At 40.0% G+C, this 16157-nt stretch overlaps 1 protein-coding gene across 1 annotated transcript; it reads left to right on the top strand.

Moving 5' to 3' along the window:
- The first annotated feature begins 13207 nt into the window (after positions 1 to 13207).
- On the top strand, positions 13208 to 16010 carry LOC131630109 (pectinesterase/pectinesterase inhibitor PPE8B-like). Its single transcript, XM_058900905.1, has 3 exons — positions 13208 to 13636; positions 13775 to 14299; positions 15167 to 16010. Exons 1-3 carry the CDS (start codon positions 13324 to 13326, stop codon positions 15862 to 15864), a joined length of 1536 nt encoding a protein of 511 aa, XP_058756888.1. The 5' UTR covers positions 13208 to 13323; the 3' UTR covers positions 15865 to 16010.
- Positions 16011 to 16157: the final 147 nt, after the last annotated feature.

The following is a 16157-nucleotide window of genomic DNA, read 5'->3' as shown; positions in this document are numbered from 1 at the left end:
ACAATATGGTACTCTAATCAAATGCAATTTCCTTTTCAGGAAATATATAAAGAGTATGCATAATTCAGCGCTCAGAAGCTTTGTCTCAGAAGGTTCAGCATGCAACATCAGAACATGGTCTGGCAAGACATCAGAAGATGGTCAAGGCAGAATCAGAACATGGGTCTATGGAAGCATCAGAAGAACTTGAGATCAGAAGCAGAAGCACTGAAGTCCTCATGGTATCACGCTCAGAAGCACTTCAAGGTCAGAAGATCAGAAGATGCTTTGCACCAAGCTGTTTGACTCTGATGATATTCAAACGTTGTATTCACAAACATCAGATCAGAAGGAAGTACAAGTGGCAGGCTACGCTGACTGACAAAAGGAACGTTAGAAGCTATTAAAGGCAACGTCAGTAGACACAGCGTGAACAAGGCTCGAGGTAGTTGACAAAAGCGTATAACATTAAATGCGATGCTGTACGGAACACGCAAAGCATTAAATGCACTCAACGGTCATCTTCTCAAACGCCTATATATATGAAGTTCTGATGAGAAGCAAGGTTAACGATTCTGGAACAAAACAACTCATATTAACTTGCTGAAACTCTGTTCTATTCAAAGCTCAGAATCTTCATCTTCATCAAAGCTCACTACATTGCTGTTGTAATATATTAGTGAGATTAAGCTTAAACGTTAAGAGAAATATCACAGTTTGTGATTATAGCTTTTAAGAAGCAATTGTAATACTCTTAGAATTGATTACATTAATTTGTAAGTAACTAGAGTGATCAAGTGTTGATCAGGATACTCTAGGAAGTCTTAGCTTGTGTCTAAGCAGTTGTAATTAGAGTGATCACGTGGTGGTCAGGATACTCTAAGAAAGTCTTAGCTTGTGTCTAAGCATTTGTTCCTGGAGTGATCAGGTTGTGATCAGGATACTCTAGAAGACTTAGTCGTGGACTAAGTGGAGAACCATTGTAATCCGTGCGATTAGTGGATTAAATCCTCGGTTGAGGTAAATCATCTCTGCGGGGGTGGACTGGAGTAGTTTAGTTAACAACGAACCAGGATAAAAATAACTGTGCAATTTATTTTTATCAGTCAAGTTTTTAAAGCTACACTTATTCAACCCCCCCCCCCCCTTTCTAAGTGTTTTTCTATCCTTCAGTATAGAACTTGCAAATATAAATATGAACAAAACAGGTACAACAGCAAGATGTTCTATGGAATGTTAAGACATGCTCTGTGACAACATGTCTTATGAGATGTCATATGAAGAAACTCATGACATCGCGCCTGCTAAGCTGAAAGATGAAGATTCCAAATGTAATTAACAAATGCAAAATATTCTATGGAATATTATACAATCATTTGTGGCGCAGTTTTAAAGGTCAAGAGAATCAAGCCAGAATATTGAAGATTTTGTAGTTTCCAATTATGGAGACAATTTAGGAAACTTATGATTAAAGGCCTATCTTTTAGCAGAAGTTATCTGCTGATTTGTAACAGCAAATAAAGCTGTGATTGAAGGCCCAAGTCCAGTTGGGAATAAGTTATAAATAAAGAGCTTTGTAACCTAGTTTAGTAAGCAAGCCAAGTATTGAAAAGATGTAATCATTAGGGTTTGTAGAGGCAGATCACCCGAGCTGTGGGATGGCTGCCATGTCTTTCTCTAAACCTGTAGGTAAGAGAAGTATTGTCCTTACTCTAAACCTGTAGGTAAGAGTTGAGTGATATGTGTCTCTTGATCGAAGCTGGTAAGCAAGATCAAGATTTGTTTGAAGTGTGTCTTCACTCTGTTCTTGTTGTCATCTGTTTGTTGTGATTGAAAGGATTTGAGGGGGGGCCTCACATCTAGGTCAGTCTTAGACATAAATCTAGCTTGAGTAGTGATTAAGTGAGAAGTTGTAAACGGAGGGAGTTTAACTTTGAATTTATACTATCATAGTGGATTTATCCCCGGCTTGGTAGCCCCCAGAGTAGGATTGTGGATCCGAACTGGGTAAACAATTCACTGAGTTATTTACTTTCTTCTTTGTCATTATAATCTGGTACAAGATGTTATAACATCTGAAACAACATCAGGAATCCTTTCCAAATCTAGTGTTTCTACAGAACCATCCCTGATCAGCATTTGTGTGTGATAACTGTGATATCACTATTTGCAAATGGCTCTAGGACTCTTATGATCTTCCATCATGTTATAGTTGAAACAAAGTCTAAAGATGGTCCTTATTTTACCAGTGTTGTTTTTATAACAGACTAGATGTCACTACATCACATATGACATCCAGAGTCTGTCATACCAGAATTTCAAACTCCATAAAGTATTGTGGTTGTATCACACCCCTTCTCATTCAATCATCAAAGAAATACCACTCACATTCGTACACGACATTAACACCATGGTGTCGATAGAAATTAACATGCCCACATGGAGGCGCCCTTAATTCAACAAAGAAGATAAATGAGACACAACTTAGATATGCAAATGACCTAATCGATGAAACCTGTGAAGTCACCCATGCTCAGGCATAAGGTACAACTCCTAAGTGGTACCAAGGGAAATGCAAGAAGGTGACCTCATGCTCAGGCAGGTGGTCATACTAACTCTCTTGGGGAATTGCAGCCTAACTAGGAAGGTTCAAATTGCATATTTCATAATTTACCTCATGGAGCCTACAATCTCAAAGAGCTAGATTGAAGACTCATGTCTAGGTTGTGGAATTCGGTTAACCTGAGATATTAGTATAATTAGTCATTTACTATTTTTTATTCAATAAAGCGAGACACATTTGTCCCACCAATGTATGAACTTTCTTAAAACGTATTGATTTAAATTTCGTAACTATGGTAGCATCTTTGGAAAAGGTTGAAGGTCCTTAAAGGTGGTACCCTATCTTAAAAACTCACAAATGATAAGATTGAAAATATTTATGTTGGAACTTAAATGAAGTATCCTTTCCTCCCTCAAAGGCAATATTTATGATGGAAGTTCAATGAAGTGTCCTTGTCGCCTTATAAGATATATTTATGCTAAAACTTCAATGAAGAGTTATTGTCGCCCTCATATGAAATACTTATGCCGGAGCTTCAATGATGTGTCCTCGTCGTCCCTAGAGGAAATAGTTATGTTGGAACTTCAATGAAGTATCCTTGCTTCCCTTGGAGGACATATTTATTTTGAAAATTCAATGAAGTCTCCTTTCCTCTCCAAGTGGAAATATTTATGTTGGAACTTCAATGAAGTAGTCTTGCCGCCCTTAAAGGCATTACTTATGCAGGAACTTCAATGAAATTCTCTTTCCGCCCTCAGAGGGAATATTATGTTGAAACTTCAATTAAGTATCCTTGCTGCTCTCTGAGGAAATATTTATGCTAGAGCATCATAAATGGATCCTCAGCTTCAATGTTTAAACGAGCTACAAGAGATTGCTTCTTCGAACTCCATGCCACGAGGTTTAGACCTAGGTAAATGCAAGTACCCGATGTTCATCTCCTATCATCCGAGTCACTTTCCTAGTCAGATTTGTTGTAGGCTCTTAGAGGAATATCTGTGAGTGAATTTGCCGGTGAGAGGAGCATTCCATAGGTGATGGTGCCACTGAGGTATCAAAGAATTCTCTTCACCAAATTCGAATGCGAATTAAAAGGTGAAGACATGAAATGACATACTTTGTTTACACAAAAGAAAATATTTTGACGCGTGAGAGTGACATATTATAGAACTCTTATAGTAGACATGGACATAGCTGGATCAGCTAGAACATCTGAGGCATGTTTGCTCAGCTTGCAATGACTAACATGGAAGTTGTAACTCCATTTACACCTGCCATATTTACTTTATTCAAAAGATCCTTGATGTATTCTAATAAAAAAAGAAAATTTCTTTAGCCACCTCCCTATGGGGGTCACCCCCAGCGAAAAACCCAAATTACCCCTGCTTCGGAAATGAACTTCCGAAGCTTTGATTTTTTTTTAAAAATTTCCACAATTCGGAAGTGCATCTCCGAAAACACCTCATGGGGGGTGTGTTCGGAGATGAACTTCCGAAAACACCTCATGGGGGGTGTGTTCGGAGATGAACTTCCGAAAACACCTTTGTTCAGATTTTGAGGGGTTTCGGAAATGCACTTCCGAATTATGCAGAAACAGAGATTTTTTTTATGTTTTTCTTAACAGTTTCGTATTTTTAATTAAAAGAAACCGGGAAATAAAATAAACGACATATAAAGGTGAAAATACTAATATGATAAAAAAAAGAAATATATACAAGCTCAACCAAATCCAAATAATAATAATAATGTGCTAAAGATACAATCCGAAAACAAAAAATAAATAAACCTGACCACTACTGGGTGTGCCTAACCCTCTCTCCCTGGGACCTCCTCTGCCGCCTGTATGTCGCCGCACGGCCCGCATCAGTGACGATCATCTCCATCACGGCGACTGCCTCTGAACCGCCCTGCTGAACGACACCTCGATCCAACGCGTCCCGCCCAAGCATCTCTATCTGCTGGCAGATCGGCATGAGATCAATGGCGTGGTCATCCTCGACCTGCTGGTTCTCCAAGGATCTCCTCGTGTGCTGGCCTAGGAGCGCCGGGAACGTCGGGTCTCAGAAGAGGATGTGACACCCGGTAGAACCATGTGACGTATCCCTCCTCACTGTGCCAGTCTTGGGTGACCCGAGTGCGACGGTACTCCTCTGGTACCATATGACGCTCCCAATCCTCCCATATGGCAGTGAGCTGCACTCGGGTCACAGTGTCGGGAGCAGCCTCAAAGGGTGACCTGGGTATCCGCTGCACGAATCCGAACTGACGCATGCACCGCTCAGGGAGATACCAGACCATGATGCCGGTCCCACATGCCAGCCAGCCTGAATATAGAGCAATGCCGTCAAAGGGGACAATCTGAGCGTAGTCGCTGAACGGCCTCCAGGTGACGTCGTTGTGCATCGTGCGGTCCAGGTATCCACGGTATGGTCCCACCGCATCGTTCCCCCTCTGGAGAACGTATCTGGCGGCCCTGGGCATGGCGTCCACGTACGCAGGATCGATGTGAAAGCCGTGGATGCGGGAGAAGTAGGAGATGATCCAGCTCTGAAACAGAAACACGATAATGTATTAAAAATAAATACGAAACAATTAAAATGAAACGTACCGTAAGTAGTGTGCAGGATCCGACCAACTGCCTCGTCCTCCAGTTGGAGGCCTCATTCAGCTTCTGGTAGAGGTATGCCAGAGTAGCTTCCCCCCAGTTCCACTGGTGAACGGTATCCAGGTCCATGAAGTAGCGGAGGTAGGTCACGTCGACATACCTTGCACTCTTGTCCACAAAGCAAGCAGCGCCTACCACATGCATGTACCAGCACCCGAGAGCGCAGCCGCGGTGGTACTGTGTGAATAGCTCGTCACCCGCCTGCTCGGCATCGGCCGCCGCGTCCAGGTGGTGCTCGAAATAGCGGCTCAGTGTGGTGAACCGGACAGGAGGCCCAGATGTCGTGATGCACTCGAAGTCAGCAACTTCGGGCTCCATGCCCAAATAGAGCGCCATCCAGTGACTGGCCTCGACCCTCTGGATCCGGGAGTGGGTCAACAGCGGCCCCCTGATGGGCAGGTGGAGAAGACACTGCACATCATGCAAGGTGATCGTCATCTCCCCCACCGGCAAGTGGAAAGAAGACGTCTCCTTGTGCCAGCGCTCCACAAATGCCCCCTGCATGCCGGTGCTGATGGTGGTGTACCCCGTCATGTAGAGCCCGCTAAGCCCTGAACCTCGCACCGCGTCGTTAAACCACTCAGCTGCTGGTTTAAACAGACTGAAAATCTTGCGGGCGTGGTTCACCATTTTCAACGGCTCTCTCTCCTGTTAAAAAAAAAACAAAAGCATATGTTAAATAGACCGTTAAGAAAATATTGAATAAACGTCTAAATTATAAACGGTTAAATTATAAAAAATACCTCTCCCTCCCAGATACGCCGAGCGACGTGATCGTGGTAGTTAATCAGCACGGAAGTGTCAAAGGGCCCTCTCGGATAGCTGTCCTCCTCCTCATCCTCCTCCCCGGCTGGAGGATCAACATCCGGTACCCCCTCCGGCTCGTGGTAAGGCACTGCCGCCACCTCCTCCTCCTCCTCCTCCTCCTCTCGCTGGCGGGAAGAAGATACCCGAGCCAGCCGACTCCTAGATCCTGAAGTAGATGTACCCTCTCCCATATCCACCGGAACTCGCACACGTCGTCCCCGGCCCTGCCCCCGTCCCTGTGTCGACGCCAGTTGCGCCGCCGCCCGCTCGCGTCTAGCCGACGTAGTCTGGGTCTCCCTATCCTGTCTGATGCGTGCTGGTTGGTTGCCTGACATGTTCCTGTAAACAATTGAAATCGATTAATATGCGAGACAAAAGAAAAAAAATAAAAAAATTGCACTTCTGATACAATTCAGAAGTTCATTTCTGAAACTGGGAATGTAGGTGTTTTCGGAAATGAACTTCCGAAACACCCCTGCGCAGAACTTCTCTGCAACCTCCAATGGCAGACCCCAAAAACCTAAACCAAAACTACTTTTATGCCTACTAAACAACCTAATATCAGTACCAACCTATCTTAATGTGATTTTTTCAGTTTCTAAACACCCTAATATAGTAATGTATAATGGATCTAAAAATTGAAAAAAAATGATAAACTTACCAATTAGTGTTTGAGATGAGTTTGGAAGAAGAGTTTGGCAACCTTTGATACTTCACACTTGCTTTTGCAGAATTTTTGAAGAGGGTTTGAGTTTGAAAGAAAATTAGGGTAAATGATTTGGGGGAGGGGGGCTGTTTTGCTTAATCTGCAAAACGCGCATTATTTCGAAAGTTCATTTCCGAAATGCTGTTTTCGGAAATGAACTTCCGAAATAAGACAATTTTTTCAAAAAAAAAAAGGCGCTTTCGGAGATGCATCTCCGAAAATACCTTTTTCTTGCATTTCGGAAATGCATTTCCGAAGTCAGGGGTAATTTGGGTTTTTCACCAGAGGTGGACTAGAAGGTTGGGAGGTGGCCAAAGAAATTCTCTAAAAAAAGGAGACAGACGAGAGATGAGAAAAAAAATCTAAAAACATAAAATAGTTATTAATGAATAGTTTATAATAATATCATGTGGAGATGCATTAGATTAGTGTCAAACATAAATACCGATACATTTTGATTTAGAGATGCACCGGAGAATTTATTCAAATTTAGTTTTGTTAAACTATTTTTATTTCCTTACAGAGAAATCATACATTATTAATTTAGTTTGTATACTAGATATTTGTTTATATAAAATGGAGTTTACAACACATTGTTTGAGTAAAAAATTGAATTTACGCAATTTCATATGCAAATTACGGGCAAGTAAGCAAGTCCATGTTCAAAAATTTAAGTAAACACTCTTCTACCACCAGACTTTTATTTTTATTTTTTCTTTTTATGAGAGAAAATTTATGTAAATTGGGTTTTAAGAATTCTTTTGGACAAATCTTAAAATTTAAAAACGTTTAGAAAGATATTTTATAATTAGAGTTTTGTTTGATTTAGTACCAAACATTTAATTATTTAATATTCTGTTATATTTTAATTAAATTATTTTAAAAAAAACACTTAATTTTGGAATCAATCAGAAATTGTTATACCGACACCCACTTTTTTTCATTGTCATTAATACCAAAGAATTGTCCATCTAAAAAAACAAAAATTTCTAGGCATGTCAATTTATATGCATAGATTTAAAATGAAAGAAGTTGATGTCACTGAGAAGAAAAGGAAAGAAAAAATTAAATATCATTAATGATGGTTTTATAATATTGTTATTGTCAACATCTGATTACTAAATCTATTGAAACAAAATAATAAAAAAACAAGGCCTGCAAACAACAATTAGCGTCGGAGTTGGACGCGGAAAAGGAAAGTTGAAATATGAAATTAAAGATAAGAACGTATTCAGGAACCTGCCACACTCCTATGTGCTATATGTCTAGTTATGGACAAGCATGGGATGCTTGCATAAAAATGAAAGCTCCTCTTGTGAAATTGAATTTGAATACGTAAGGTAGTGCTAAAGTGGACATAGTAAGAGTGTGAAAGAAAAACAAAAGATAGATCTATATAGTATTCTATAGTTTGAGGCAGCATGGTGTGTAATAACAACATTGGGTGGGTGTGATTGTGTTTAGAATCATATACCTCATGTGTTTTGATTTTTGAGCAATACTTTATGATTTATAGAATTGAACAATTTGTTTTGTAATTGCTAGAGAATATTGAATGGAGACTTGAAAGATAAGTTAACTAATTTAGAATCTTATTCTACCCAAAGATGATTCTATTCTTTATTTGGATGTTATTTGAATTTTATTTATTGTTCATATAACTTCATTGTGTCTTATGTTACGATGGAACTCAAATTCGTACCACTGTAGTTACGAAGTATTGTCTGTTTTGGATGTGAAAATCCTTACGATTTTATCATTTAAAAAAGACGTTTTATTAGGTTGAAGAGTGTGGATGTTATATATAAACTATCCAATTAGTTTGGATTCTCAAGTCATATGAGAATATTCTAGTGATTTCAAAGCAATTGTTCTTCATTCAAGACTAAGAGACATGGTACGAAGATGTGGACCTAAAGTCCGTGTTATTATTCTTGTTGATCTCAAGTTTGTGTCATTGTGACTACGAAGTATAGTCTTCCCAGAGCTTTATTCTTTAAAATACGTCTAGTTAAATTTAAAGTGTTAGTGTTAAAATATAAACTACCTTTTACCTTCGTTTTTCTGTAATTGTTTTAGTCAATATAAAATAAGAAAAGAACAGTTATAGATATACTTAGTGAACATAATATTACAAATTTTGTTTGATGGAATACCATGTCATAAGAGTTTTTAGGGATTGTTTTCTTTAGTATTTCTTTTTTTCTTCCTTTTTGTTTTGGTTTTTTTTAGAGAATTTCTTTGGCCACCTCCCAACCTTCTAGCTCACCTCTGGTGAAAAATCCAGAATACCCCTGACTTCGGAAATGAACTTCCGAAATGCAGGAAAAAGGTGTTTTCGGAGATGCATCTCCGAAAGCGCTTTTTTTTTTTTTTAAATTTGACTTATTTCGGAGATGCACTTCCGAAAACACCATTTCGGAAGTTCATTTCCGAAATACTAGGCGTTTTGCAGATTAAGCAAAACAGCCCCCTCCCCCTAATCATTTACCCTAATCTTCTTCCAAACTCACACCCCAAGAGATTTTTGTGCAAACCAGTTCCAAGCTACCTCAAAGGCTCCAACTACTTGCTCTATTACATTCAAAAGTCCTCAAATTCCTTCAATCGGTAAGCATTTTGATTTTAAGATCTATGATTAAAATGTATATTAGGGTGTTTACAAATAGCAAAAAATGTATTAGGTTAGGTTTATACTGATATTTAGGATGTTTAGAATGTGTAGACATAAGTTTGATGTTTGGTTTTGGGGTCTGCCATGGGAGTTGCAGAAAACTCCATCGCAGGGGTGTTTCGGAAGTTCATTTCCGAAAACACCTCCATCCCAGTTTTCGGAAATGAACTTCCGAACTGTATCAGAATTTCAATTATTTTTGTTTCTTCTTTTGTCTCGCATATTAATCGATTTCAATTGTTTACAGGAACATGTCAGGCAACCAACCAGCACGCATCAGACAGGGGAGAGAGTCTCAGACTGCGTCGGCTAGACGCGAGCGGGCGGCGGCGCAGCTGGCGTCGATTCAGGGACGGGGGCAGGGCCGGGGACACCGTGTGCAAGTTCCCGTGGACGTGGGAGAGGGTACATCTGCTTCAGGATCTAGGAGTCGGCTGGCTCGGGTATCTTCTTCCCGCCAGCGAGAGGAGGAGGAGGAGGGGGAGGAGGAGGTGCCAGTGCCATACTACGAGCCGGAGGGTGTACCGGAGGTTGATCCTCCAGCCGGGGAGGAGGATGAGCAGGAGGATGGCTATCCGGGAGGGCCCTTTGACACTTCCGTGCTGATTCACTACCACGATCACGTCGCTCGGCGGATCTGGGAGGGAGAGGTATTTTTTTAATTTAACCGTTTATTTGTCACCATTTTTTATAATCTAACCGTTTATTTGTCGCTTATTTAATATATGTCCGCTTATTTAATATATGTCGCTTATTTGTTTTTTTTTTGTAACAGGAGAGAGAGCCGCTGAAAATGGTCAACCACGCCCGCACGATTTTCAGTCTGTTTAAACCAGCAGCTGAGTGGTTTAACGACCATGTGCGAGGTTCAGGGCTCAGCGGGCTCTGCATGACGGGGTACACCACGATCAGCACCGGCATGCAGGGGGCATTTGTGGAGCGCTGGCACAAGGAGACGTCCTCTTTCCACTTGCCGGTTGGGGAGATGACGATCACCTTGCACGACGTGCAGTGTCTTCTCCACCTGCCGATTAGGGGGCCGCTGTTGACCCACTCCAAGATCCAGAGGGTGGAGGCCATTGAGTGGATGATGCTCTACTTGGGCATGGAGCACGAGGTTGCTCACTATGAGTGCGCCACGACTTCTAGGCCTCATGTCCGGTTCACCACACTGAGCACTTATTTTGAGCATCATCTGGACGCGGCTGCCGAGGCTGAGGGTGCGGATAACGAGCTGTTCACAGAGTATCACCGCGGCTGCGCTCTCCGGTGCTGGTACATGCATGTGGTAGGCGCTGCATGCTTTGTGGACAAGAGTGTCAGGTACGTCGATGTGACCTACCTCCGCTACTTCATGGACCTGGATACCGTTCACCAGTGGAACTAGGGGGCAGCTACTATGGCATACCTCTACCAGAAGCTGAATGAGGCCTCCAACTGGAGGACGAGGCAGTTGGTCGGATCCTGCACACTGCTTACGGTATGTTTTATTTTAATACATTATCGTATTTATTTATTTATGTTTCGTATTTATTTTTAATACATTATCGTGTTTCTGTTTCAGAGCTGGATCATCTCCTACTTCTCCCGCATCCACGGCTTTCACATTGATCCTGCGTACGTGGACGCCATGCCCAGGGCCGCCAGATACGATCTCCAGAGGGGGAACGATGCGGTGGGACCATACCGTCTGTACTTGGACCGCACGATGCACGACGACGTCACCTGGAGGCCGTTCGTCGACTACGCTCAGATTGTCCCCTTTGACGGCATTGCTCTATATTCAGGCTGGTTGGCATGCGGGACCGGCATCATGGTCCGGTATCTCCCAGAGCGGTGCATGCGTCAGTTTGGATTCGTGCAGCGGATACCCAGGTCACCGTTTGAGGCTGCTCCCAACACAGTGACCCGAGTGCAGCTCACTGCCATATGGGCGGAGTGGCAGCAGCATGTGGTACCGCAGGAGTACCGTCTCACTCGGGTCACACAGGACTGGCACAGTGAGGAGGGGTACGTCACATGGTTCTACCGGGTGTCCCATCCTCTACTGAGACCCGACGTTCCCGACGCTCCTAGGCCAGCACATGAGGAGATCCTGGAGAACCAGCAGGCCGAGGATGACCACGCCATTGATCTCCTGCCGATCTGCCAGCGGATAGAGATGCTTGGGCGGGACGCCTTGGATCGGGGTGTCGTTCTTCAGGGCGGTCCAGACGCAGTCGCCGTGATGGAGGCGATCGTCACTGATGCGGGCCGTGCGGCGGGGTACAGGCGGCAGAGGAGGGCTCAGGGTGAGAGGGTTAGGCACACCCAGTAGTGGTCGGGTTTATTTATTTTTTGTTTTCGGATTGTATATTGCGCACAGTATTACTATTTGGTTCGGCTTGTATATATTATTTGGATTTTATTTATCGTATTAGTATTTTCAGTTTATCTGTTGCTTATTTTATTTGGCGTTTGCGTTTAATTAAAATGCGAGACTGTTTAAGAAAAAAACATAAAAAAAAAACACAGTTTCTGCATAATTCGGAAATGAACTTCCGAATTCATCCATGAGGTATTTTCGGAAGTTCATCTCCGAAGACACCCCCCATGAGGTGTTTTTGGAGATGAACTTCCGAATTATGGAATTTTTTTTAAAAAAAAAAGCGCTTCGGAAGTTCATTTCCGAAGTAGGGGTATTTTGGGATTTTCGCTGGGGGTGACCCCCATAGGGAGGTGGCTAAAGAAAATTTTTTTTATTAGGTATAGCCCTTATTTTCATGATTTTATAATATAGTTAATGATTATAAAAAAATTAATAAATAATTGTAATAAGATAAGATGAAAGGTAAATTAATTAAAATAATGCATTTGTGAAAATAAAAAAAATGCGTTTTCATTATTTTTAAAAATAATACAAATTTCTAGGAACAATAATAGAAGATGTTATTTATATACACTTATATCATGTTATGTGAAATATTTTTATTTATTTTTCGTAAAACATATATTCATTTTAACTTCTTCATAAAAGAACATGAATCTCTTAAATATGAGATGTGCTATCCTTACACTAAATTTTTTTACACCGTATATACACCACTAACCATTTCATACTACTTTTTATCATGGCACAAAAATTAAGACAGAAAATATTATTAAAAAAAACAAAAAGTATGTTAAACCGTATATACATACGGTGTGGTTGTCATTTTTGGTGTACAACTAGCTTTTCTCCTTAAATATAGCCACTTAAATAAAGAGAAATGTTACTTTTACACCAAAAGTAACACCTACATTGTATTCTTATACAATTTTGATTTTCTAAAATTTTTCATTATTAAATTTTGGCAATATTACATATTCCAATTGTAGCTTTTACGATTTCTATAAAGACCCTTGGTCTTATTTGAAGTAATTGTAATTGGTTGTAATATTGTTTTTTGTCGGCTTTGGGTCGATTTTGTACTCGGGTTGGAGAACCCCTAGTTCTCCCTTATATCTATTCCTTGCTTATAGAAAAAAAAAATTATATACTACAAGCACCAGTTTTAATTTTTTAAAAATTTATATTTATTTTGAATTTTGTGCATGAATATTTTCTTTGTTAAAGTTTACAGTATAATCTACGGTGTAAGAAAATTTGGTGTAAAGATAGCATGACTTTTTTTTATTTGTTTTGATACAAAGAAACACATGGCCCATATTGTATTTGATAGGGTGTAAATACATTGTGCAAGATTTTTGGTCTAAACATAGCAACCCTCTTAAATAAATAGGAACTTACTTTAACCAACCAACAGTGCAACCGAATCTCCAATCTTTTCCTTCCTCTTTTTCCCCTTTAAATAATCTAAACATCTCAATTTCTTATTTGCCTCTCAACAAAACATAACCATAGTTTTTGTGACACTTTCATAGTGTCATTATATTTCAAACTTCTAAAAATGTCTCTCTATTCCACAAAAATAACATTCACATTCATCTTCTTCTTCCTCATACTCTCACCCCCACACTTCACTACTTCTGCTTCCTCTGATTTCAATGGATCAGTCTGCCTCAAAGTTTCACCCCTCAAATTCATCAGCACCGCTGAAGAAATTATCACTGTTATACAACAAGTCACCTCCATTTTATCTCGCTTTAACGGTGTCTTTGGCCACTCTCGTGTCGCAAAAGCCATTTCTGATTGCCTCGATTTACTCGACTTGTCCGCCGACCAGCTTAGCTGGTCCATTTCCGCCTCTCAAAACCCCAAAGGTACTATAAATATCTACATAACTTTGACACAGACACAGAGACACAGACACAAACACAGACACGGATGACACAATATTCATACAAGTGGACTTATATGATTTTATTATTGTTACTGTAACTAATTGTTTTGTTTTACAGGGAAGGATAACAGTACTGGAAATCTAAGCTCTGATCTAAGAACATGGCTAAGCGCTGTTCTCGTGAATCCAGACACATGTATAGAAGGACTAGAAGGTACAATTGTGAAAGGTCTTGTATCAACCGGTCTCGATCGAGTAATGTCTTTGGTGAAGAGTCTCCTCGACGAAGTACTTCCCGTCAAAGACGAACTCACAACCGCTACCAGTTCGGATAAATTTCCTTCATGGATGAAAGACGACGACATGAAGCTGTTACAGGCGGATGGAGTGGCTGCAGATGCTGTTGTGGCTGCTGATGGGAGTGGGAATTATCTTAACGTGATGGACGCGATAACGGCAGCACCTGAAAGCAGCGTGAAAAGATATGTTATTTATGTGAAGAAAGGTGTTTATAATGAGAATGTTGAGATTAAGAAAAAGAAATGGAATATTATGATCATCGGTGACGGTATGGATGCGACTGTTATCTCGGGTAATCGGAATTTCATCGACGGTTGGACTACTTTCCGATCAGCAACCTTTGGTAAGATTACATTCACACACTTTACAGCATTTCTGTTGATTTCTCTTTTCTTTTTCTTTTTCTTTCTTTTTAAAAGTTTCAGAAAAAAATAATAATAAAGGAAATTGGCATCAAATAAGGTGAAATTTGAAAAGGTTGCATTGGGTTATGATGGAATATTCTGTTCCATGTTCAAAGAAGAATAAAAACAAAAGTGGTAGTGATATTTATTTTAATAAATTGTTAAATATTTATTTGCAATTGTAGTATAATCAAAAGCTCAAGTTTACTTGTTTTTTTTTCCTTTCTTTTTATGAAGAAACTTACTTTGCTTTAACTAATAACAATTAACCTGATAATATTCTTATGAAAAAGTGATTGCTTTTGGGATCAAAATCGGTTGCATTCATTTTCTCATAATGATTGATTAGGTTTGCAAAAGCATGTGGTCCCTCTCTAATTTGAATTACAAGTGATCTAAATTTATATGCATGGTACCGGATTTGGTTTGTATTAAGCAAATTAAATCATAATCTATGTTTGCATATAATTGGTAACTAAATAGACTCAGGACGGACTATCTCAAGTTTTCAGAAGTCCGATATAAATAAGTATTGGACTTTGTGCTGTAGTTTGTCTTGCACACACTAAAAAATGTCTGAATAGACTTACAACAACATTCAATGGTCTCAGTAGGGCCTTATTATTCTAATCACTAACTAAAGTAATCCATGCATCTAACTAACTACTAATATTAATTAGTAACATTAATTAGCATGTGCTACAATTTTAATTTTTCTCAAATCTGTCATCTTCAATTCATTAGCTGAAATGTAACTCTGACCTAATTCTCATATCCTAATTTCAATTATATGTTGGTATATGCAGCTGTAAGTGGTAGAGAATTCATAGCACGCGACATTTCATTTCAGAACACCGCGGGTGCAGAGAAGCATCAAGCAGTGGCATTAAGATCAGATTCCGACCTCTCTGTATTTTATCGGTGTGGGATATTCGGTTATCAAGATAGCTTATATACTCATACTATGCGTCAATTCTACCGAGAGTGCAAAATCACTGGCACTGTGGATTTCATCTTCGGAGATGCCACGGTCGTGTTCCAGAATTGTCAAATACTTGCCAAGCAAGGAATGCCTAAACAAAAAAACACTATTACCGCTCAAGGACGAAAAGATCCAAACCAACCAACTGGTTTCTCGTTCCAATTTTGCAACATTTCAGCAGACACCGACCTTCTACCATCGGTTGGAACCATCCCAACATACCTTGGACGACCCTGGAAGACTTATTCGCGAACAATTTTCATGCAATCTTACATGAGTGACGTGATAAGGCCAGAGGGGTGGTTAGAGTGGGACGGAAGTTTTGCGTTGGACACATTGTACTACGGCGAATACATGAACTCTGGACCGGGTGCTGGACTATCTAACCGGGTGAAATGGTCAGGTTACCATGTGTTGAATGATTCGAGTGACGCTATTAAGTATACCGTGGCTCAATTTATTGAGGGAAATCTTTGGTTACCTGCCACTGGTGTAAGTTACATTGCTGGTTTGACAGTGTAAATTAAACCAGGCATGTTTCGGTATAATATTGTATTTAGTGATTGAAAGAGTTGTAATTCATAAGGGTTTTTTGTTCTAGTGATATCACTCAAAATCTATGTAAAAGTTAAAGGAAACGGGTTAATGTTAATCCCAATTAATTAGTATATGATCTTCAATATGGTTTTGTATGTGTGTAGATTTTAATATATCTCTTTTGATCTAGCATTAATTTATGCACGATCACATATTCATGTATTAAAGAGTTTTGATGTGAATAACATTAATTTAGTAAACTTTAATTTTTGGAAGGA

Source organism: Vicia villosa, linkage group LG1, assembly GCF_029867415.1.
Source record: "Vicia villosa cultivar HV-30 ecotype Madison, WI linkage group LG1, Vvil1.0, whole genome shotgun sequence".
Taxonomy (NCBI): Eukaryota; Viridiplantae; Streptophyta; class Magnoliopsida; order Fabales; family Fabaceae; genus Vicia; species Vicia villosa.
The sequence above is the reverse complement of the archived record's forward strand: the minus strand, read 5'-3'. Positions and strand labels throughout refer to the sequence as shown.

Bases quoted from the DNA above. Each gene is read 5' to 3' on its own strand.
- LOC131630109 (XM_058900905.1), top strand. From the start codon at position 13,324: ATGTCTCTCTATTCCACAAAAATAACATTCACATTCATCTTCTTCTTC. The intron at 13,637-13,774 runs GTACTATAAATA...TTTGTTTTACAG, and splicing joins CGCCTCTCAAAACCCCAAAG to GGAAGGATAACAGTACTGGA. The intron at 14,300-15,166 runs GTAAGATTACAT...TGGTATATGCAG, and splicing joins TTTCCGATCAGCAACCTTTG to CTGTAAGTGGTAGAGAATTC.